The sequence below is a fragment of the Hetaerina americana genome, unplaced genomic scaffold (assembly GCF_022747635.1).
Source record: "Hetaerina americana unplaced genomic scaffold, ioHetAmer1.1.p SCAF_33, whole genome shotgun sequence".
Classification (NCBI taxonomy): Eukaryota; Metazoa; Arthropoda; class Insecta; order Odonata; family Calopterygidae; genus Hetaerina; species Hetaerina americana.
Window position 1 is genome coordinate 2,734,610 of NW_027286908.1, and position 22,891 is coordinate 2,757,500.

The 22,891-nt window shown below is 39.7% G+C and overlaps 1 protein-coding gene across 3 annotated transcripts in view; it reads left to right on the forward strand.

The window, feature by feature from the left end:
- The window catches only part of LOC139691375 (rho GTPase-activating protein 15-like), a 1,001,962-nt gene that overhangs the window by 138,288 nt on the left and 840,783 nt on the right, over positions 1-22,891 (forward strand). The window contains exon 1 of one of the 3 annotated variants that reach the window (XM_071589171.1): positions 17,801-18,867. The exons of the other annotated variants lie outside the window; for them this stretch is intronic. Within the exon in view, the coding sequence (XP_071445272.1) occupies positions 18,724-18,867 (144 nt within the window). The 5' untranslated portion in view covers positions 17,801-18,723. Of the gene's footprint in view, positions 1-17,800; positions 18,868-22,891 lie in introns of those variants that run through there. 3 annotated transcript variants of the gene reach the window in all.

Below are 22,891 nucleotides of genomic sequence, written 5' to 3' on the forward strand. Positions count from 1 at the left end.
ACGTCCATTTCACCAATATCCTTGTGGGAACATCTTTGATTAGTTTTATTCTTCTCCTTTTGTCCCTATATCACCATTTTTTCCAAAACACTTCCGAGATACATAAAGTGTTCCGCCTACTCTAGTTTTGCCCTCCTAATTCAAAATTCCACTTATTTTATCTCTTTCTCGAAAAAAGTATTAAAATAACAATTCCCCATGCTTTTTCATTAAATTACTGTTTCTAAGGATTGGTATTTTTTTATTACATGTTTTCTTCTAAATATTAGGCTGAAAAAATACTGAAAAACCAGCTCAATATGCCAGAAAGCATTAGGAATAAATAAAGTTTTGATCAGAAAAATTTAATTAGGTTCTCGTATGTTTGATGTAATATCATCGAAAAATTTATAATATTTTTTATCGAAATTCGAATAGGCTATTTCGTGAGAGTCTTGGTAACTGCTAGAATTTTTTTGCGTTTACGAGCATCGGTTTTTGAAGTACATGGTTGGCCTAAAACATTTCCGACCTAATAAAGATACAAGACATTTTTTCTAAAATTTTGTGAAATATCCTGAAATTTTCTGAAATTTTTCAGGCCGGAAACTTTTCAGACCACCCTCGTACAAGAGGATCGGTCTGTTTCCCTGTAGCTTGTGGCTACAGGGTTTGTCATTGTCTTCCTGAAAATTATCCCACACTAATTGCAGTGTTTATTTCAAATGTTTTCGGAAACCTAGCAATGACGGATTTTCCTCTCTTTAATGGCATTTATATGTTCGCTTCATATATTGAGAGATATCTACCGTCATTTTTTAGGCGGCGTTGTGTATCAAAATGAAGGAATTTCTCAAATCAGGAAGTGACTGGATTCTTTATTTACGGCTTGCAATTTTCCACGTCTTGAAAGAACCCTCCATTTTAGCGGAATGCTCATGAGCTTGCAAAGAGTTATGGCTTCTCGGATAACCTTCAGATTTTCTAGTGCCAGAACTTTGCCTCTGATTGCCTCTTGACCCTGCGACCTTGGGACAAAGGAAACAACAAGGATATAATTAGTCTTACCCTCTTTAATTCCGTTCCCTCACGAATTTACCCTACCAACCGCCCCCCCCAAAATAACCCCTTTTCCCGAGGAATCTTTGTTGATTTCGTGTCATTCAACGATTCCAATCGCTTAGCAACGGAATCCAACTGAAAACACCGCAATGCACCCCTCAATCGATTTAAACAATGGACATCGCGTGTGGTGGTGCGTGAGAGGGCGCGCGCGTCGGTTGTTTAACTCTCCCTTGGTTACGCGAGCGGAAGCTAAACCGTCGTGGAAAGTGAATCCTTGCAAGTGCGAACGGGGGAAGGGGTTACTCGGGGGAAGGAGCGCGTTGGGGCAAGGAAATTAAGGGAAACAACGTCTTAAAGATGTCGCAAAGTTTCTCCTTCTGTCCCCAATCAAAATACGTCCTCTCAGCTGGCTAGAGAGACCTCTCAATACCTCCCTAATCTCCTTCCGAACCAGCCGGATGTGCTTCTTATTTCGCCAGCCCTCTTAAGGTTTTACTTTCTTCTTCTTCTTGGGGGTCTTCTTGTGTATTTTAGTGGGGTAGTGTCGAAAAGAAAAGTATTAAATCCAAGCTAGTAGGTTCCAATTAGGGCCGTCGCAAATGGTGAGAGTGATTAGTGTTCCAACGCGTCGTTTAAGTACCCCGGACTCCCAACAATTGTTTTGCGTTCTTAGATCCCGTTGTCACGTCATAGCCGCGCAACAATTGAAACGCATGCATGGGTTATTTTCGCGCCATTTTCTTTCTGGATCGGCGAATGGAATTGAAGAAAACTCATCTATAGGTTATTCCAGGAAACTTAAGCGTGACCATAAGAGTCAATGTGTCACCGTAGTTCACCTATTAATGACCTTGTGATGATAAATACTATGCCAACCATTCATTACTATTTTGTAAACAGAGAAATGATGAAAAACATAGTTTTTTTAAGCATTATTTAGAGGTTCTTATTTATTTTTAAAATCTTATCGAAATCTTGGAATATTTATGAGCCGCCATTTTTTTTAATTATGGGTTTCGGTTTGTGTTTCCCCAAAACTAAATTAATATAACGTAAAAATATTAAAATTTATTCAGGTTTTTGCGAGAACGGCGCGTTTTTCTACGCGATTACTCCATAATTATTCTACTATTCGTCCATCCCACTGCCCTACGAGAGGATGCACGATATCTTGGATTTTCGATGCCCATTTCCATGAAAACTAATTCATATAGGCACTGTTTTATCACTTTTATTTGATAAAATGCAATTGGCACTACAGCTTGATGAAATTTCATCAAAAATGTCCAAAAAATACGCTACCTGTAACACGTTATCTTGTTTATCTGGAAACTATTTGTTTATATGGAACTATGTGTCTATGGTTTCGTTGCCGTGGATACAAAACCGAGAAAATGAAAAGAAAAATGATTTTTTTATTCTACCATCTACATCTACATAATACCCCACAAGCCATCGCAAGGGCGTGTGGCGGGGGGTGTTAGGTCACCAACCGTAAAATAGAACAATACAATTTGCAAAACAACAACATGGACAATTACACCCACAGCAGCGCACACACTCATGCAAAAATCCCATTCAGGAAACGAAATGAATCCCTGGATCATCACGAATATTACCCAAGAAAATTCAGAGCCCTTGGATATACTGCATACAAATGTATCGTATTATATCGAGGTAATGTATGTCCATGCCTATAAAATCAGGAATTCCATGTTTGACCGGTTTGTCATTCTCTTTTGTGATTTTTTGTCTGTTGTATGCGCTATCCTTAAACACCGTCGCAAGGACGTGTGGCAGGGGGTGTTAGATCACCAGCCATTCTACTTCCACATTGACATGGTCACCCCTCGATCCACGGAAAGGGCAAGCCCCGACAAAAGGGCGACTGGTCAGCACCATTCATGCTACATCCGTTGTAAACATTACACATATGTATTATACTGTTGGTAAATACTTCATTGACTACACTAATAAGAAAAATAATAAAGGAAATGCATTAAAAGGGTCGAAATCACACGCAACTCAGTCACTAATTAATTGTTAGAATTCTACTCTCGCACGACGAAAAAATTCACAACTTCACTAGCGTTTAGTGGCCGTGTTGAGGATAGAATATCCAGTCGTCAAGATGAGGCACCATAATTACTTGTAATTTGTGTTCTGTTTCCACAGCGACCGTTTCCATTGTTCACCGTTGCATTGAAAAATGGAGACATAATGTGGTCTATGAAGACATCGTTTGAAAAGTAGAGATTTTTGTTGTTATCGACTTGGATATCTCTGTGTTGAGCTGGCATTTATGTTTCCCCTGGCAAATTTTCGGGTTTTACGAGATGATGTGCTGTGTTGAGTCTGGCAAATGTTCTTGTTGGTTAGAATTCATCGTTAGCGATTTATTGATCGCCCGCCCGCCCCCGACATCATTCACACTTGTTGCTGCTTTCCCTTGGGACACCAATTTGCCGGCCGAAATGGGAATCCGACTTCAGGAATCATGGGAGGGAAAGAAAAAGACGAATTTCAAAGAAATGATACAGAAGAATATGACGAAAATTGAAGGAAAGAATATTGAAAAAAATATGAAACATCATCATATGAAGATAGATGGAACAAATGCGAGCGAGTTTTTTTTCTTGAAATTTACTTTTGTTTGTGGACATAAGTCTCTTTTTAAGTGTGTACAATTTTTTTAACAACAACATAGGCTCTTTAAATTTTTTTAACCCATCCAAATTGTAGTTTACGTCTTTTTCCGCAAAATAAGCGTTTATGTTTACGCTATTTACTCTGAGCTATTTCAGAGTTTAAGAGGACGCCTCGGTAGCTTAAGTGGCTAAAGCACTCGACCGGATATTGAGGGATCTGGGTTCGAATCCCAGTCAAGGCGAATGATTTTTACACTCTCAAACTGTTGCATTGAAATGCACATTAGCAGATGACTGCGTTAAAAGTTACTGTTGCGGCATCTCCCGCAGTTTCTTTGGAATTTGCCTCGTTCTGTTCATTTAAGCTTCTTCGGCATTCTTCTCTTCTGCAACATGTTTCAAAGGTTTCTCATGTTCTTTATCTGCCAACCTTTCTAGCATCCCATGTATCTGATCCCTAGAGTTTTATGCTCCATACTGACATAAATTGAACCGTGAATGAACCAACCATAAATTCATTAGTTTCAAAGAAAGAGGAAGTATGCAGCTTACTCGGAAATAAATAGTCTTTATAGATTTCCTAAAAACTCATTTTAAAAGGTAGAATTCTTGAATATACGATATATTTCATTAAGCGCCATCACAAAGAGATATTAAGAGATATTATCTTTCGAAGAGACCGATTCAAGATATCCCTTTATTATTATATCCAAATACGTGACCAAGATAATGAAAAGAACATGGCATATAACAATTCGTATTAGCCCAAAGTAAAAAAAAATGCCTAATTCATGGCTGGTGACCCAGAAACCTGCCCTGGTTGCTCGTTAAAGGGCAAGGTACCAGTAAGAAAACTAACGAATTATCTTTTCCTCGAGAATGGGGGGAGGGGGAAAGAGGGAACGGGGTTCGTTGGGTACCAATTCGCACGCTTTTTCTCTTCTTTTTATATTTCCTGCATTAACATTTTCCCGAATTCACCCCGTCTCCTTGAAGCGTAGCCAGGCAACGAAAGAACACAAGAGTAAACGGATGAATAGAATCGAGCGGATACCGCTCTTCTACTGTCTCCGTGATCTGCAGAACCCCTAACTTCTTTCCTGTCCTCTTTTGTTTGTCACGGGAACGCAATGAAGAGATTTTATTTATTTTTTTCCATTCTGAGCGGCTGAATGCTACGTGCGTGTCTCCATGCCAACCGGGACCTTCCTTTTTTTTTGGACCTGGTCCACGAAGGGCGCGCGGGACCTTGGCCGACGGCGGTGGGGTCAAGTGCATGGAGGAATACGCTATCGGACCGTTCAAAGTGACAGTTACGGTATATCGTAGAATTGGAAGCACTTGGTCCCACCAAGCAGATACGATAGATGTATGGGGCGCAAGCTGTTACGCGGTCACCGCATGCAAGGACCTCACGCTTGCTTCCCACGTGACCGATGACATGTCGAATGTCCTTCGCGTGGAAGTAGATTTCTCGAGGAGAAAACTACTCATAATAATTGCGACAGGCTGGAGAAGCTAGAGTATTTGCCCCAATATTACTATACCAACATTTGTAACAAGGTCAACTTAGCGTGCGGTGCCATAGTTGACCTTATTGAATGCATTGTTTAATCGAACGGTGCACTTTGTTTCACTACGTAATTAGTCATCGTCGTCAGTATTTCAATCCTATTATTGATTGTTACTATGGCCCTCTATTCTTATCTATTCAGTGTTGCAATTACCTCTCTCACCCCCATGATAACTTCTCTGTTAATTTTATTCTTTGTTTTCTTCCTGATTTGTTTCCTATAAACTTGTCTCTGGGCATTTCCTTAGCCTTTAATTTTCTTCCTTTCTACTATTATGTTTCTAATTAATCTATTGTGTCTCAAGGTGTGTCCAATTCCTTTCCATCGCTCTTTTTCTTTACCGTAGAGTGCTCCCCGCATGATCATCTTTCCTCTCCTCACAATTTGTCTGGTAATTAATCTTCAGTATTCTCCTCTTCAGCAACATTTTTCAAACCTTTCTCCTTCACCCTGGTCCGCTTTTCCGATGCTCCATGTTTCTGATCCATAGAGTGCCGTTATCAACGTTTTGACGAATCGCTTCCTTGTTTGCCATCGTAGACGTTCTTTGAACGTAGTACGTAGTGACGTAGTAGCTTCCTCTTCTTCTTCTTGAGCGCCTTCTTAGCTCGAGGTAAATTCTTCACTTTATTTCCATCGTACTTTCAGCATTTTCAATTGATTCAACCATGTTTATAATGATTTCTTGTTTATAAATTTCGACAATGGTATACGTGAGTACATCAGTCTCTTGTGATGATATGTGGCCATCGTTGACACACGGAGGGATTGAATCCACCTCACCATTGCTTTTCAATGTCATTGTAACGCAGACAATTCGTATCCAAGCATTTATTGCGATGAAGTTCTATTATTGCTTGTTTGCCGTGGTTCTCATTATTACTGACTAACTTCCACCGCTCTCTCATTCAAGTTCCATTGTCTTTCATTGTTGAATTCGGATTAATTCAATGTGTCTTAATTGTCTTACTACTGTTTTTGTTATTGTTTTGTTGAGTTTTGTTGGTAAAAAATTGGTTCCAAATTCAAGCCTTAAATTAAAAAAATAATAAATTTCCTTATTGGTCCAGATATTTGTAAGATTACCCTTTATTATTCAGTAACGTAGACGAGGTTAAAGGGGATCGAGATGCTGCGGGGGCTAACGTACTGGCTTCCCACCCTGAGGGCGCGGGTTTAAATCCCGGCGGTGTTGAATATTTTTCAGAGGTATCTCGATCCCTACTTGAGGTGCTTTGTGGAGGGCACTTTGAGTGAGTACGCCGTCCGTCGGATGGGACGTTAAACTGCGGACCCCTTGGCGCCTTTCGTAAAAGAGTAGGCTAATGCCGACGCCGGGTTTCTCTCCACCCTTCATCCTTTCCTGTCCATCCCCTATGGCGCAAATGACCTTAGCTGTCGGTCGCCTCCCCTCAAAACTAATACTACTACGAGATTAAAAGGGCCATAAGATTTATTCAACATGAAAATCGATTCCATCGATTGACATGAAAATGTCGATGTAAAGTCGAAACTTTTTCGATGTTTGGTTGAGGGTTTTTATATTTCCTGTCTTAAAATTTGCCCGAATTCACCCCGTCTCCTTGGAGTGTAGCCAGGCAACGAAAGAACACTACAGTAAACGGATGAATAGAATCGAGCGGATACCGCTCTTCTACTGTCTCCACGATCTGCAGAACCCCTAACTTCTTTCCTGTCCTCTTTTGTTTGCCAGGGGAACGCAATGCCCCTCGCTTTTTTTGTCAACATGAATATGATTTAAGTCTCATTGGGGTAAATGAAAAAAAACTACCATGTCAATTGAAATGAACCAAGTTTTCAATTTATTTAGAATGCTAATATCTTCAATATCAAACACGTAACGCCATTTTCATTTGCAATATATCCGACGATCATGAACACGACGGTCAGGAACTTTCAATATATATATCCTATTTAGCATAAGTCCCTGTACAGATACTATATTAGTATTTATTCAGATAAGATAAATCAATTTTTCCAAACTATTGCATCGTGTGTTTTATGCATGGAAACGCATAGCAGAGGAAGAGAATGTCCTTGGTCGACGTGCTTGACGACGCGCCTCGGTCTCCTTGGAAACCTCTCCGTCCTACCCAATCGCATCGTGGGTCTTACACGTTCCATTCTGTTCCACGTCCGTCGAAATACGCCGCTCGCCGCTCCTCTCCATTTCGTATTCTTCAGGAATTGTCGTCTCTTCTGTCCAATATGGAATAGCTCGGAATATGTCAAGTATGAAGGCGTCGAAAATGCCTTCTCCATTTTATCAATAGTGAACATGCCTGCTCCATATTTTCAAAATTTCCTCCACGGATGTTTTTTGCCACTGGGGTTATTCGTTTTATTTCTACTCGGATATGAAGACTTAAAGAGTAATTATGTTAAATATGGTTATTGTTTTAAAATATGTTTATATACTTGCACATGTAAACATACATATATACAAACACACGCTTACACATAAAATTATGTGTGTGTGTATATATATATATATATATATATATATATATATATATATATATATATATATATATATATATATATATATATATATATATATATATATATATATATGTGATATGGAAAATTGGCAGAGGAAGGGTAAAATCGGTGCACTGTACAGAAAAGTTAAATATTTATCGGGAAGTAAGAAAGGAAGATCTATGCTAACAGTTAGAGATAAGGCGGGTAAGATTATAGTTGACACAGGAAAGACCCAAGAGAGATGGAAGGAGTATATAGAAGAACTATATAGTAAAGAACTTAGACCAACAAAGTTAGATATTGAAAAAGAATATGACTTAGAGGAAGATAGCTTAGGCCAAGGCATACTAGACAATTAGATAGAAAGGGCATTAAGGGAGATGAAACTAAATAAGGCCGTGGGGTAAACTAAATAAGGCGTGGATAACATTCCCGCGGAACTATTGAAATGTTTAGGAAAATGTGGGAGGAAGGGGCTATATGGGCGGATTCGTAGTATTTATGAGGAAGGAATCTGGCCGAAAGACTTCGTGAGATCAGTTTTAGTTACCATTCCGAAAAAGGTTAAGGCTACATCATTTGAGGACTACAGGACCATAAGTTTGATATCCCACGCAGCTGAAGTTGTTCTCTGGATTATAAACACAAGGATAGAGAGTAGGGCAAATGATTACTTAGGGGATGATCAGTATGGGTTAAGGAAGTAGGAAGGGGTGTGAGGCAGGGTTGCCCATTATCACCGTTTCTGTTCAACCTGTATGCAGAGGAAATGATTAAAGAGGCTTGGGAAGAACTGGAGGTAGGAATGAAAGTGGTCGGGGAATTCGTAAAATCACTTAGGTTTGCTGATGACCAAGCTTTAGTTTGTCAGTCAGCCAAGGGGCTGCAAGCATTGCTGAGTGAATTGGCAATTCAGTGCGACAGGTATGGGATGAGAATCAATATTAATAAAAACAAAGGTTATGCGATTTTCTAGAAAGAAAAAGCCCAAGCTTAACATTAAAATAGGAGGGCAAAAACTAGAGCAGGTAGAACAGTTTACGTATCTCGGTAGTGTCTTGGACCAACACGGTCAAAGTAGTAGGGACGTAAGGAGAAGAATTGCGCTAGGAAAAGAGGCTTTCACAAGAAGGAGGGAGTTGATGACGGGGACGTTGAGTAAGGATGTTAAGAAAAGACTCGTAAAAACTTTGATATGGAGCGTGGCTATGTACGGCGCGGAATCGTGGTCATTGAAGCAGGAGGATAGACGTAGACTGGAGGCTTTTGAAATGTGGGCGTGGAGAAGAATGGAGAAGGTGAAATGGACAGAGAAGAAAACAAACGAGGAAGTATTTGGCATGGTGGGCGAAGATAGGGGTTTGTTGGGAGCAACCTATGGAGGCAGGAAAAGTGGCTGAAGGGGGTATTGACCGGCAGCGGGATGTTGAAGACTGTAATTGAGGGGAGAATGTTGGGCAAACGAGGAAAGGGAAGGAACAGGATAGGGATGTTGGATGGGATGAAGGGAGGAGGAAAGTACTCAGAGCTGAAGAGGGACCTGATGTAAAGTAAGATGTTGTGTTTTGCTAGGGGCCACAAATTATTTAATTAGTTATTATGTACATTCAAAAACCTTCCTTAACCGGTAGATTACCTAATAATAATAATAATAGCACCTTTTGAGAGTCTCGCGGATGTGAATGATAATGTTTAACACTTAGCACTATTGGACACAGACAAAAACACACAGAAACACACAAAAGTGAGTCTGTTTTTGTGTGTTTATGTGTTTTTGTCTTAGTCCACTAGTTCTAAGTGTTATACATTATATAATTATATATGTATATATATATATATATATATATATATATATATATATATATGCATATTTATATATATATATACATTTTTTAACCTCTATATATATATAATAATCTTAAATACGATTAAAGATACTTATAAGCATTGTTTTCTTAAACTAATTGACAGTGGGGTAAAATGACCTTATCTGTCGATTCACCCTTCAAACCTAAAACTAACTAATAAGATCCGAAAGATTGAGATAACATATAATTTAATCCATATAAAGGTTGAAATGTACAATGCAAATATACAATACAATATATAACTATACTTGTACCCTTCCACGGGTGCATAGGATCAAACGAAATAGTCGGTAATGCGTATCGATTCCGAGTACGTACGTTGTGTTCAGACATAAGCAATTGCTTCTTTCCAATACAGTTACTACAAAAGTGCACGAGCACACTTGGCTCACGGTACGTGACGTTCGTCTGTTTATCTATCGCTCAACGAGAGCCGCTAACCTTGGTGCTCTATGGAAGATCGGTGCTCTCTCAGTCACGCGTGTACCTTGAGTTCTAAGAATTCCTTTCCGTTTACCTTGGCCATTACGTCTGTGCCAATTGACGAAGTGGATAGAGAAAGCTTTTTTGAATCCAGCATCAGAAAACGGCAGCTATCTGAGGAAGCGTTTCCATGGAGCTAGGCAAGGAAAGGCGTTCAAATATAAAACGAAAAGCACGTGACTTGGTCATCTGAACTCGGAGAGATCGCGAACTCCATGAAAGCTTAATGGGACGTAATTTTTTTTGGCGTAGAAACATATTTGCCTGATTTAGTTTTTAAGAGACTTCATAGTTTCATGTAAAAATTACATGCCGCATGAAGAGATGTCATGTTTAACATGTTTTTGGGACGGTAATGCGTTTTTGGAATGTTGTTTCTAAAAGTATGATCCCATCCTGAATCAGTGTGTCTTCGATTTCACTTTGAATTATAATTTATCGTCGGCGCCATGTGACAATGCCGAGTAACAATGAATCGTTTAATGTTCAACATTGTTGTCAGCTCAAGCGCAGAAACAAGAATCATTCTTACCAGCTGATGAAGAAAGGGGAATTCGCAGTTTCATCCAGTGTTGATTGATGGCAGCAGTTTTATAATGATTAAATTGCCAATCTGCCGTTTTTAAGCTAGGTTTTGGATGGATACAGGTTGATTGTCGTTACTTAGCAACGTCTAACAATGAACAATTTGATATGGAAAACTACAATACGCTTCTCTTTAATTCCGCAATAAAAATTGGTGTATTTTCAAGTTGATATTGATAATATTATCGGACCTATAGCTTGTTTCAAAATGTTGTTTTTTCAAGATATTCCTCTTCCAGTGTGTGTACTTATTTTTAATGCTTACATTTTATAATAATAATTATTATTATTAGGTAATCTACCGGTTAAGGAAGGTTTTTGAATGTACATAATAACTAATTAAATAATTTGTGGCCCCTAGCAAAACACAACATCTTACTTTACATCAGGTCCCTCTTCAGCTCTGAGTACCTTCTTCCTCCCTTCATCCCGTCCAACATCCCTATCCTGTTCCTTCCCTTTCCTCGTTTGCTTAACATTCTCCCCTCAATTACAGTCTTCAACATCCCGCTGCCGGTCAATACCCCCTTCAGCCACTTTTCCTGCCTCCATAGGATTTCTCCCAACAAACCCCTCTCTTCGCCCACCATACCAAGTACTTTATTTTCATTTTATTTTTTAACTCACTATTATTAGGTTTGGTATTTTTTAAAACATTTCGAAAAAATTATTCTTTTGTCAATAAATACTCCGTCGGAAACCTGTCGAAAGCAAAGGGGAGTGGTCAAAATCAATTTTTTTAGATAAGAGAAGCTATTCCTTTGTGAAAATTTACTTTCCAAGGTAGGTTTTGAGTGGACACAGTCTATAACACAGCGCACAGATGTATTTCCTCGCCTATCCTAACAAAACACAACCTGGCATCGGACACTACAACAAACCCCTCTTCATCTCTGTATACTTCCTTCCTCCCTTCATTCTGTCCCACATACCCATTTCCCTATCCCCGATCCTCTCTCCTTTGCCCATTTTCCTGCCCTCTCTTTATCACAGTCTTCATCATCCCATTGCCAATCAATGCGGCCTTCATCCATGTTTCCTGCCACCTTATGATTTCCTCCAACAATGTCCTCTCCTCCCCTATCACCATACCTCCTCATTTGTTTTCCTTTCTGTCCACTTTACCTTCTGCATCCTTATTGGCACCAACATCTCTCAAAATACTCCAATCTACGCCTATCGTTGCTTCAATGACCATGTTTTCGCGCCGTACAAGACCACGCCCCATATCAAAGGTTTGACGATCTGTTGCCTAACATCCTTACTCAATATCCAGGTAATAATATGGTTGTCAAAACAGTTTCATGTATAGTTTTTTGAGCATTCAAATAGCAAATAGTTCCCGAACCTTGCCTGCAGTAATAGTATTTAGGGGAGGCGACGGACAGCCGAGGTCATTTGCGCCATAGGGGATGGACAGGAAAGGATGAAGGGTGGAGAGAAATCCGGCGTCGGCATTTTCCTATTCTTTACGAAAGGCGCCAAGGGGTTCACAGCTTAACATCCCATCCGACGGACGGCGTACTCATTCAAAGTTCCCTCCATTAAGCACCTCAAGTAGGGATCGAGGTACCTCTGAAAAATACTCAACATCTCCGGGATTTGAACCCGGGCCCTCTGGGTGGGAAGCCAGTACGTTAGCTCCCGCACCATCTCGTTACCCTCTTGCGTACAGGTGGTCCATCAGTTCGTACCTGAAGACTCTGCCGTCTGTTTCACACATGTCTGTGTTCCCAAGAAGACTCCTCGTAACATATGGCAAGTTCATTTGAAAATACAGTCGCGTGGACTTTAAATTCGTGATTTCGTTCCTTTAATCTTCTTGCTTGTTGGAACGAGGTAGATTATCGGTTGATCATCAATTGTTAATTGAGTGTTAAGCTGATTGATTTTATAGCAAAGTGCTATCATTTATTAAAAGTCATTGAGCGAATCGAGCTTACAACTATCGAAATCTGAACTTTACCCGTTTCATTGTTGTCCGATTATCGGGATCTCGTGACTTCGTTTTTACAATAATGCCAATTGTAATATGAGGTAGGAAATGCATGATATTATAATAACAATCGCCACTGTGTAAAATTGTGAGCCTATTGCTACACATTTAATCAAAATCTACACCATAAGCCAGCTCAAGGATATGTGGTGGGGGGTGTAAAGGCACCAGCTATGAATGTAGAATCATTAGGGCGTACATCTAATGTTAATACTGGTGGGCATAAATTACTTCTGCACATTTGGCAATGATTGGCTTGGTTGACTAAATCATTAAATTATAGTTCTAGAGTTATTACTCGTATATTTGGATACCTGGGTTCGATTTGGTTATGACTGCGTACCGTTTAAGTTTCGTTGAACATTGAAAAAACCCACACAGCTCTATACCATTCTTCAATGTTGGATACTTTCTGCCTTCCTTCATTAATTCCAACTTGATTGATAAATTTATTCACTCTTCCTTGCTTATCCAACATTTTTCCATCTAAGTATGTCACAGTTTTGATACATCTCACTGCATCTAAATGTGTCTACTCTAAATTCAATTTTTCCTCTTCATTCAAATTTCTCTCAACAGTATTCTCTCCTCCCTTACCACGTCTTTCACTTTTTTTAAAATTCTCGTCCATTTAACTTTTCCCATTCTTCTCCACACCCAAATCCTGAAATCCTGCTATGTAAACTTATCCTGTTACCTCGACGATCAAGTTACAGAACCGCACGCCACTGCGATCCTCAACATTGAATTAAAAAAAATGGCAATCAACATTCGTATAGTTCGTTAGCTACCAGCTGGCTACAACTATTTTTAGAAACAGTTCACTTTTTACTTGGATCATGTGAGATTATGATTCGTGTGGCGAATTGCACTTCAAAAACTTGAAGAAAAAAATAACAAGAAAGTTATGGTCAACTTTAAGAATCAATATTTAACCACGCGCATAAGAGGCTATATATCATATGGACACGAGGAATACATTCATTAACATTTATTAACAATTATTAACAATTACATCCAGTCCATTGTAGATGCTAATATCAAACGAACAAAGGAACGCGTTCTCAATAATGGAACAACAATCAAAATGGTTGAATTTAAATTTCAATTATTGCATATATTCTAATTTTGCTCAAGGACTTATGGAAATTATAGTACATTACACGCATATGAGAAATCCAGGAGTCATATCTAGGATAGGCGGCACTTCAACTTTTCATCCGTAGATGTGCTTGGAGTTTTCTAAGGTCATCCTTACTCATCCCTTACCTCATTTCCCTTCCATCGACTCGTCTTGCCCTTCTCCCGACCCCCTCCCCCCCTCCTCATTCCATCCACCTTCCCCATCGCCTTCCGTGCGTGCGAAGGTCCCCTTCAGTTTTAAGAGTTGCGCGTGTCCTTTTACTTAGAAGAAAATATACAAAGGAAGGAAGATCGAATTTCGACGTAATCCGATCATAAATGCGTTTTCCATAGTATGCCGAAGAGTATACTCGCTTTGAAAAACTCAAGCAGACTGGATTATTCCCTTTGCCAAGGTACGTACCAAGCGCAAACTTAGCCATATGAGAGAACCAGAACGCTGACCTTCTGGCGCTCTTAACAGAGCATCCAGAATGTTGCCTCGGTCACAGGTGCTGTGACCAATGTTCCATCTGTTTAGCGACTGCGCCCTTTGATCTTGAGATGCTCTCAACCACAGGAACACGTTTTTGTTCCTCTGCGTGGAGGAACAAAAGGGTTTCGAGGTGTGTTTAGCTAGCGTTATATCCGTGAAGACGTTACTGTGGGGCGTAATATAATGTTCGAAGTTTGATATTGAACCAAATAGTTTAGAATTGAACGAATCACTTGGTAAAAAAATATTGGTATTCTACCTCTTGAAGTAGGTTTTGGATGGACACTAACTGAACATCGCTATATTTCTTAGCCTCAGCTAACAAGACGGAAGCTGGCACCCCAAAATTAAAATTTGACCTTCTTCAATTCCACATGATTCCTTCCTTCCTTCATTCCGACCAGCATGTGCTTAACTTGTACCACCCCTTACTCGTTTGTATAGCGTTCTCCTATCTTTGCACGTGGGTTGTCCAGAAAGTAACTTACGTTTTGAAATAAAATATGAACCTTGTGATAGGACAAAGTTTTACTATACACATTTGAAAGGCACATTCTTTAACTATTTTTCTATGTAGTTGCCATTAAAATTTAGGTATATATCTTAACGATACACAAGCTTTTCAATCCCGTCTTTGAAGAAATCTACCTCCTTATATTTTAACCAATTGTTTACACCAGTATGCTAATCTGCGTCACCTCAAAGAGCTGTGTTGCAAGCCACGTCTAGCGAGAGATCCGTGATCGTAAATGGACAATTTTCACGAATTTTCTCGATGGTTTTCACCGTCAGTTCATCTGTCACAAGGCTAGGCCGACCACTTCGATCCTCGCCGTGAACATTGGTGCTCTGGAAATTTTTAAAATTAATCCACCACTGCCTCACTACGCCATCACTCATGATTCCGTCTCCGTACACTTCACAGGCTTGCCCATGAATTTTAATTAGCTTGTGGTTTTGTGTCAGTAAAAACCTATTCACAGATCGCACTCCACAACTCGAGATATTTACTATTTCAGCGTATATTTCAACAGCTCGCAGTGAGCAGGGTAGAGAAACTACAGTCTGCACACTACCACAGCAGGATGCGTACTGCATGTAGGGACGTTTAGACACCAAGATGATGGCTCTAGCCATGCACACCGCCACGCTAGGGCAAAACGTAAGTTACTTTCTTGGTAGCTCTCGTATTACAGTCTTCAACATCCCATCAACAATCAGAATGCTCTGCATCCATCTTTCCTGCCTCTTTTTGATTTCTCCCCGGAATACCCTCTCCACCAATTTTGCCATGCCTAGCCTCTCCTCATTTGTTTTCTTTTCAATCCACTTCACCTTCTCCATCCTTCTCCACACCCACATCTCTCAAAAGCCTCCAATCTACGCCTATCATCCTGCTTCAGTGACCACGTTTCCGTGCCCTGCATAACTACGCCCTATATCAAAGTTTTAACGAGCCTTTTCTTAACATCTTTACTCAACGTATCTCCTCCCTGTCAAACCTCTTTGGTCGGGCGAAGATATAACAAATGGTCCTATTATTAGCATAGATTTTATTGAAAGAATGTTAAGCATTTACAACAAAATAAATGTTTACCCAGGACAACGACCATGGCGTTGTGTGAAAGAGTATGCATCTACTCATTATCGTATGGAAGGGAAACTTGAGCCAATTCAAAGATAAGTATTAAGTCGATTGTGTGCAGTGGACGTCCTAGAGAAGTGAGGCAGCGCATTTGTCTGACTGGGTCGAGAGAGGTGTAGACGTTAGGGTTGACAGTACATGGAGGAAATTATTGAAAAGGAGTTCAGTTCCTCGAAATAACCCAAAATTGATTGTTATACGACAATGCGGTTTTCTGCGCTAGTCGAAAAGTAACGCATGCCCGTATTTCAATTGTTCGCCTGGAAACGACGACAAAGGGAACTAAGGAATTGAAACAATTGTCGGAGGGGGGGGGGGCAATAGCAAAGCGTTATTAATGGTACATAAATCTCTGGCAGCATTTCCTTCTGTTGAAATGGCAATTGAGTATGTAGCCTCGAAGTAATTTGTTGAACTCAGCTTATTCAGAAAGAAAATGGCGTAAAAATGCATAAAATGTGTAGAAATAAACGATTTTTAAAAATATCACGTGATCTAGTGTCGGTATTTCCGCCGTTAACGAATCAATGTCCTAGATGAATGAGCGTTTGGTAAAAAAAATACTATTTTCTCTTGTATCGAATCCCAAAAACCATCTAGATCACGGTGTAGATACATCACATTTGCAAAGGTCAGCCAACATGACGAGCTCTTAACCAGACTAGCCGAATACGGTTGACTGAATCGATATTTTGGGCGTAGGAACATAAGTCGAGTAATTTTTTCCCTGCTATGGATGAGCGCATTACGAAACACGAGGTCATGCTATTAAAATGAAATAGATGACATCATTAACGTGGAGGAAAATATGCATCGCGAGTTTGTTTTCCAATGTGTTCCTCATTTGATTATTTTTTTTCTGTGCCATGATGAGATTCCGACGTAGTTATCAGAGCTAGAAAGAGAGATCTGGGAGCGTTTATGTTCATAATAAAGTTAGAAAAAAATATCGATATTTTCGAGATAGAAAATCGATGTCCCTGTGAATGAACGATTTGTCTTACTTCGATGAGGTCGTTTTCTTGAAATAATATCGCATTACCACGGAATCGACGAAAACTAACTACTCCTCTCAATCGAATGAATGTTCGTGGGCCTGATTTCGATTGCTCGATGTTTGATGTCATCTCGACTGCGGCATCGGAAACCCACAGCCCCACTTTTATTTTCTTTATCATCAGCCGCTCATTTTCTCATTCCTTCCTTCCCCCGTCGCCCTGCGCTATCACACACTTCCCCCTTCCCTCTCTCCCATAACAGATTTGCTTCCCCACCCCAATTTTCTGTTTCCCCTCCCCCCCTTCCTCCCAACGGTCTAGCCGCAGTGTGCCTCTCTCTCTCTGCTTCTCAACCCCCTCTCCACCCCTCTCCCTCCAAACCCGCAAACTCCCGCGCATCCTTTTCGCCTCCTTTTGGTACCGCCCCTCTCCAACCCGTCCCCCCTTCTGGCCCTCTCCCTCCCGTCCTCCCTCACGTGCATACCCTTCCCTATCGCGCACCCCTTCCTACCCCCCTCCAAGACCGCGTAGTGTCCCCTCCGCACCCCCTCCAAGCCCACCTCGCCCTCGGCGCAAAATCCCGCATCCCAGTCAACTCGACTCAGTCGCATGGTTGACCCCATACTGAGAGAGAGAGAGAGAGTGTGTGGGCGAGTGCGCTGGTGTGCTTTACTGTCTCTCCCTGCTTTCCTTCCTTCTCTCCAGCGCGGCTGGCAGAAGGCGTGCGCGCGTGTCTCTCGTGTGCGTCTACAAAGATATATATATATATATATATATATATATATATACGTACATACATATATGTATGTATATATTCGCAAGGTAGAAATCGAAAACGGGTGTTCTCCCGCCATTTAAGATCAGTTTTCCCGCCCGCGCCTTTCGATATAATTGTTTGCCGGTATCCAGGCGGCAGCAATAAATGAGAGTGACAACAGTTGGTTTCTAATTCCCTCCGAAAGGTTTTTCCATTTTTTCTTTGAGTTTGACAATTTCTACGCTACAATTATTATTTTTCCCCCCTCTTCCTTTCCGTCCCAAAACCTCAACCACATCGTCGAGGAAGAAAAAAAGTGCTTGTGTGGTTTTGCTAGTACATTAAGAGACGCATATTTTTTTCGTGGGGTGTTTTTTGGTGTTGTGTGCTCTTTCTCTCCCTACCTCCCTGTGCTCCCTTTGTTTGTGTGCATCCAGGACGACGAGACGTGCGTTAATACATCTCCGACGCGTGGAAGTTATTCCTTTGTTTTATCAATCTGCCACTACCCCCATACAAATATTCCTTTCGTCTTACGTTATAAGCGCCTCCGTATTGTTTGTGTGTAGAATATATTTTTATTTTATTTCAATCGTTTTCTCTTCTTCCAAACGTCATCTTTCTTTCGTAGAAAATTGAAAAAACACTTTTTTTCTTTCCACGACCTCCCAGTTTTGTCTTACAGTTCAATTTGAATGTTCTCCGGCGTTATATTTATGTAAAAATATCTTTCAAAACTTTTTTTCCGGAATATAAGGAGTTTTTTTTAAAGTTTCGTCCAGTGTTTCCCTTCTTGTTCGATAATTTCCCTCCAGCGTGACGAAGATGCGACGTTGACGAAGTGACATAAAAGTTTTGGGAAACACATATTCATACACATACCGTATATACAATAGGGGTGGTTTTTGGATTCGGAGGAAAGGCTTCACCATTCTCCACCTCCCGTGCGGCGAAGAGAGGGGAAGGAAGGGCCTTCCCCTCCTCTCGCCGGACAGAGCGAAGATGACGAAGACGACGTCAACGCAGCACTTCTCCATGGCGACCGCGGAGGACCAGGAGGACGAAGAAAGGGCCCGAAAGCGGCGAGACATGGAAAGGTTCACGGTCGACCTGTCGAGATTAGTGCAGGCCCAGGCACAAAGATTAGTACGTCACGCTCTGATATCGTATTTATATTTGTTTTATGTTTGTACGTATTTCTAAATCATTCGGCACTTTCGTGCACGATTGGTAATATTGTGTGTGTGCGTGCGCGTATATACATTATATATATATATATATATATATATATATATATATATATATATATATATATATATATATATACAAAAATATATATATAATGTGAGTGTATATATATTTAAAATGTATATATACACACAAACATATACACGTACGCGTATGTATGCATGTATAAATAAATAAATAAATAAATAAATATATATATATATATATATATATATATATATATATATATATATATATATATATATATATATATATATATATATATATATATAACACTTTTTGAAAGTCTCACGGACGTGAATAATAATGTATAACACTTGGTACTAGTGGACACAGACAAAAACACACAGAAACACACAGAAACACACAAAAAAGAGACTCACTATTTTTCGAATTTTCGGTGGTCGTGACCACCTTTATCAAGGAAGAGAGGGACAGAACTGACAGTTCTGTAGTAACACTTAGAAGGACACTCACACGGTAAATTGTTTAAGCTTTCGGCCTTCTCCGAGGCCTTCTTCAAGTGGCTCTCCAGCATATTTTCAGTCTTACTTGGAGAAGGCGGTAAGCTTAAACAATTTACCGTGTGAGTGTCCTTATAAGTGTTACTATTTTTTTTGTGTTCTATTGTGGCGTCCCAATATTATACATATATTTATTTATACATACATTCAAACACGAAATCACGCCAAACGTAGAACAAATACTCATTTATATAGAAACAGATATAAGGAAAAGGGATAGGAACACACATAAATACGTATATATATTTTTGGAACCATTTTCCAAAAAAATATATGTATATATATATATATATATATATATATATATATATATATATATATATATATATATATATACATGGAAAAACTAATGAGTATATTGGAGAAAATAGGAATAGATTGGAGGGAAAGGAGGCTAATCTGCAACCTGTACATGTCTCAGACTGCTCAGGTGCGAGTGGGGAACGGGGAGTCCGGTTGGGCAGCGTTAGGAAGAGGTGTAAGGCAAGGTTGCCCATTATCACCGTTGCTCTTCAACCTGTATGCAGAGGAAATGATTAAAGAGGCGTGGGAAGAACTGGAGGTAGGAATGAAAGTAGGTGGGGAATTCGTAAAATCTGTTAGGTTCGCTGATGACCAAGCTTTAGTTTGTCTTTGACTATTTTTTAGGAAATTTACAGATGGTTGAGATTGTAAGGGTTTTTAAAATTATTATTATTTTTTATTTTTTTGTTATGATTTAGGTTGGGGTATGGGATGCTCAAGTAGGCTCACATGGGTGTAGGTTAGGGAGTTCGGGAGAGCCAGGATCTTGGTTTTTCCTTTCCTTGTTGTTCTGAGATGGTTTTTGCTTAGGTAGAGGGAAATCGCGATCTGGTTGATTTGGGATCGGATGAAGGGTTATATTTTCAGGGTATTTTTTCTTCTTTTCTTTTTGGTGGTGCAAGGTACGGATTTTATTATTTGATGTGGATATGGCTATTCGCTGGTTGGTAGGGAGGAGGACCAAATATTCAGGATGAGAAGATTTTTTTGCCTGCTCGACCTTCCTGTAGTTAATCAGTGCAATGGATACGGCTTCTTTGATGTTGGTAAGATTAAGCTCTCTGAAAACATTCCTGTGTTCCGTTATTTTATAATTATATCAAAATCTATCGCCTAGACCGATAATTGTACCGGAGGTACTTCGGTTATCACGACGATTAGTTCAGCCAGTTTTGTGAGGTTTTTCTAATAGGTTTCAGGAAGGTCGTATTTCATCCTAAAATATGATAATTTTTTATTGGACAAGTTTTTCTGTGAAATAAACGTACCCACATCGCCACGAGGAAGAGCAGGTTGAAGTAGTTCCGAGTGTCGCATACCGAAACGTCATAGTCATTTACACTGCTGCCCAGATAGTCAAAAGTAGGATTTCTGGGTGGGAATTTCTGCCCGCCGTTCTCAGGATTTTTTTTTCGCTTTCCCGTTCCCAAATCCCGAGGGAAGTTGGTCGCGAAATTTGCAGCAAAAAATAACCAGGAGTGAAAAGATGAAACTTAAAGTTATTTTTGATCGTAAAACACGCTGGAATACACTGAAGAGAATGATAGAGATTTTTATCATAAATCATAGATCATAAATCCGTTTAAGACTGTTTTACGAGGTATGAAACTCGATAACTTATGGAAAGAAGATTATTATGAAATATGGAGAGTTATTTTTTGATCGTTTACAACCTGTAACTCTAACAGTTGAAGCCTTAAGTAATACAGAAGCTAATTTTCTCACAAGTGAAGTAATTTTTAATTTCTTGTTCAGTAATTTAGAAAAACAGAATTCTTCAATGACCCAATTGCTTTTTAAAGGGAATAAAATTTGAATTGATCAAACGTAGAAATAGTGATATTGTGCCTATCATAAAGTACTTGAGCAACGTTAATTGTCTATGTGAGATGAAAGAGAATGATTTTTTTTACCTTTTAAAGTAATAATGAAATTGCACGATTGGCGAAGTCACCAATGCAAAAGTCGAGTGCCTTCGTAAGAAGACTTTCAAAGACTTCTGGACGACTCTAGCACAGATCTTTCACCAAATTTTCAGTGATAAATGACGTGTCATATTTTATCAATTCCAATACGAGCTGCGGTCATGCGCACATTTAAACCGACAGTCTGAATAGAGCACTACACGCAAACGTCAGGAAAAAAATTGTTACCCATACTTTTCAAACACCTTCTTGTGTATTATATTTTAATTTTATTTGTTTCAATGAAATTTCATAGAAGATTTTTCATTTGGGTAATGACATGTATTTAACACAGTCATGTCGAATTACATTTGTTGAATTTTACACTGGATTGAATTCACCATTAATAAAGGTGTTCGGCCTCTCGTGATAACTTCCCAAGATGAAAGGGATGCATTATTATGTATAATAACGTAGAAAAAATTAGAAAAAAACATGGTGTATCATTGAAAAATTATTTGAAATCATTATTATTAAATTGAATCCACTTCTCTAACACTGTTGAAATTTCGCGGCAAAACGCTCCCGGAATTCACGATTCACGATACATGATTATTTCTGTTAGCGTGTAGCCATGGCCATGGTCGTCAAGGGCGTTTTTACGATTGCGTCTTTTCTTAGCGACGGGTCGGCTATTTTAATAGTTATCTCGCCTTGGATTGCGTGTTCTTTCTTTCTCTCTATATCTCTCTGCCTCCTCATCTTCCGGTTCTCCTGGGGTCCACTGCGGAAGTGCAGTCGAAGTGTGTTTGTTTTTCTGCGCGGTGGCGTCACTCTCTTGTTTTTGATACAAGCGAGGGAAGGCATATCTTCACTGTGACACATCTTGTCGGCACGCGAAAGAGTCCAGCGACGACTAGGGATTGATATTTCGAAGTTTCTGTCGAGTTAAATCCAATTGCTTGAAATACAGGAAATAGTTAAATGATTACTGCAACACCTTGCCATTTATTTCGCAATGGTCCCCCTCGTAACCTGATTCAAAATGCCCTTGAGCCATATACCAAATGTTAAAATAATTCAATCTTTATCGGTATATATCATAACTACTTCCCTTAATGCCATCCAAATATGCCTACTCCCTTACTTACTCTCTTTCTCAGCATTTTCCCATCCATATGTCCATCAGCATTTTGTTACCTCTAAGTATATATCCTGGATACACTTGACCTGCCCTATTCTAATTAGGCCAGACAATCTCTTCTCTTCTCCTGCCAGGCCCAGAACGTCAACGTTTTTTTTCCTATCCTTCCATTTTATATTCCCCATTCTCACATAAATCTCGGTAGCCCCCAGATCTATGCTTATCCTCTTGCCTCGATGACCAAGTTTCCAAGCCATTTAAAATACCCTCCACATTAAAGTTTTCCCAGATAGGGATGAAAGTCGGCGGGGAACTCATAAAAGCAT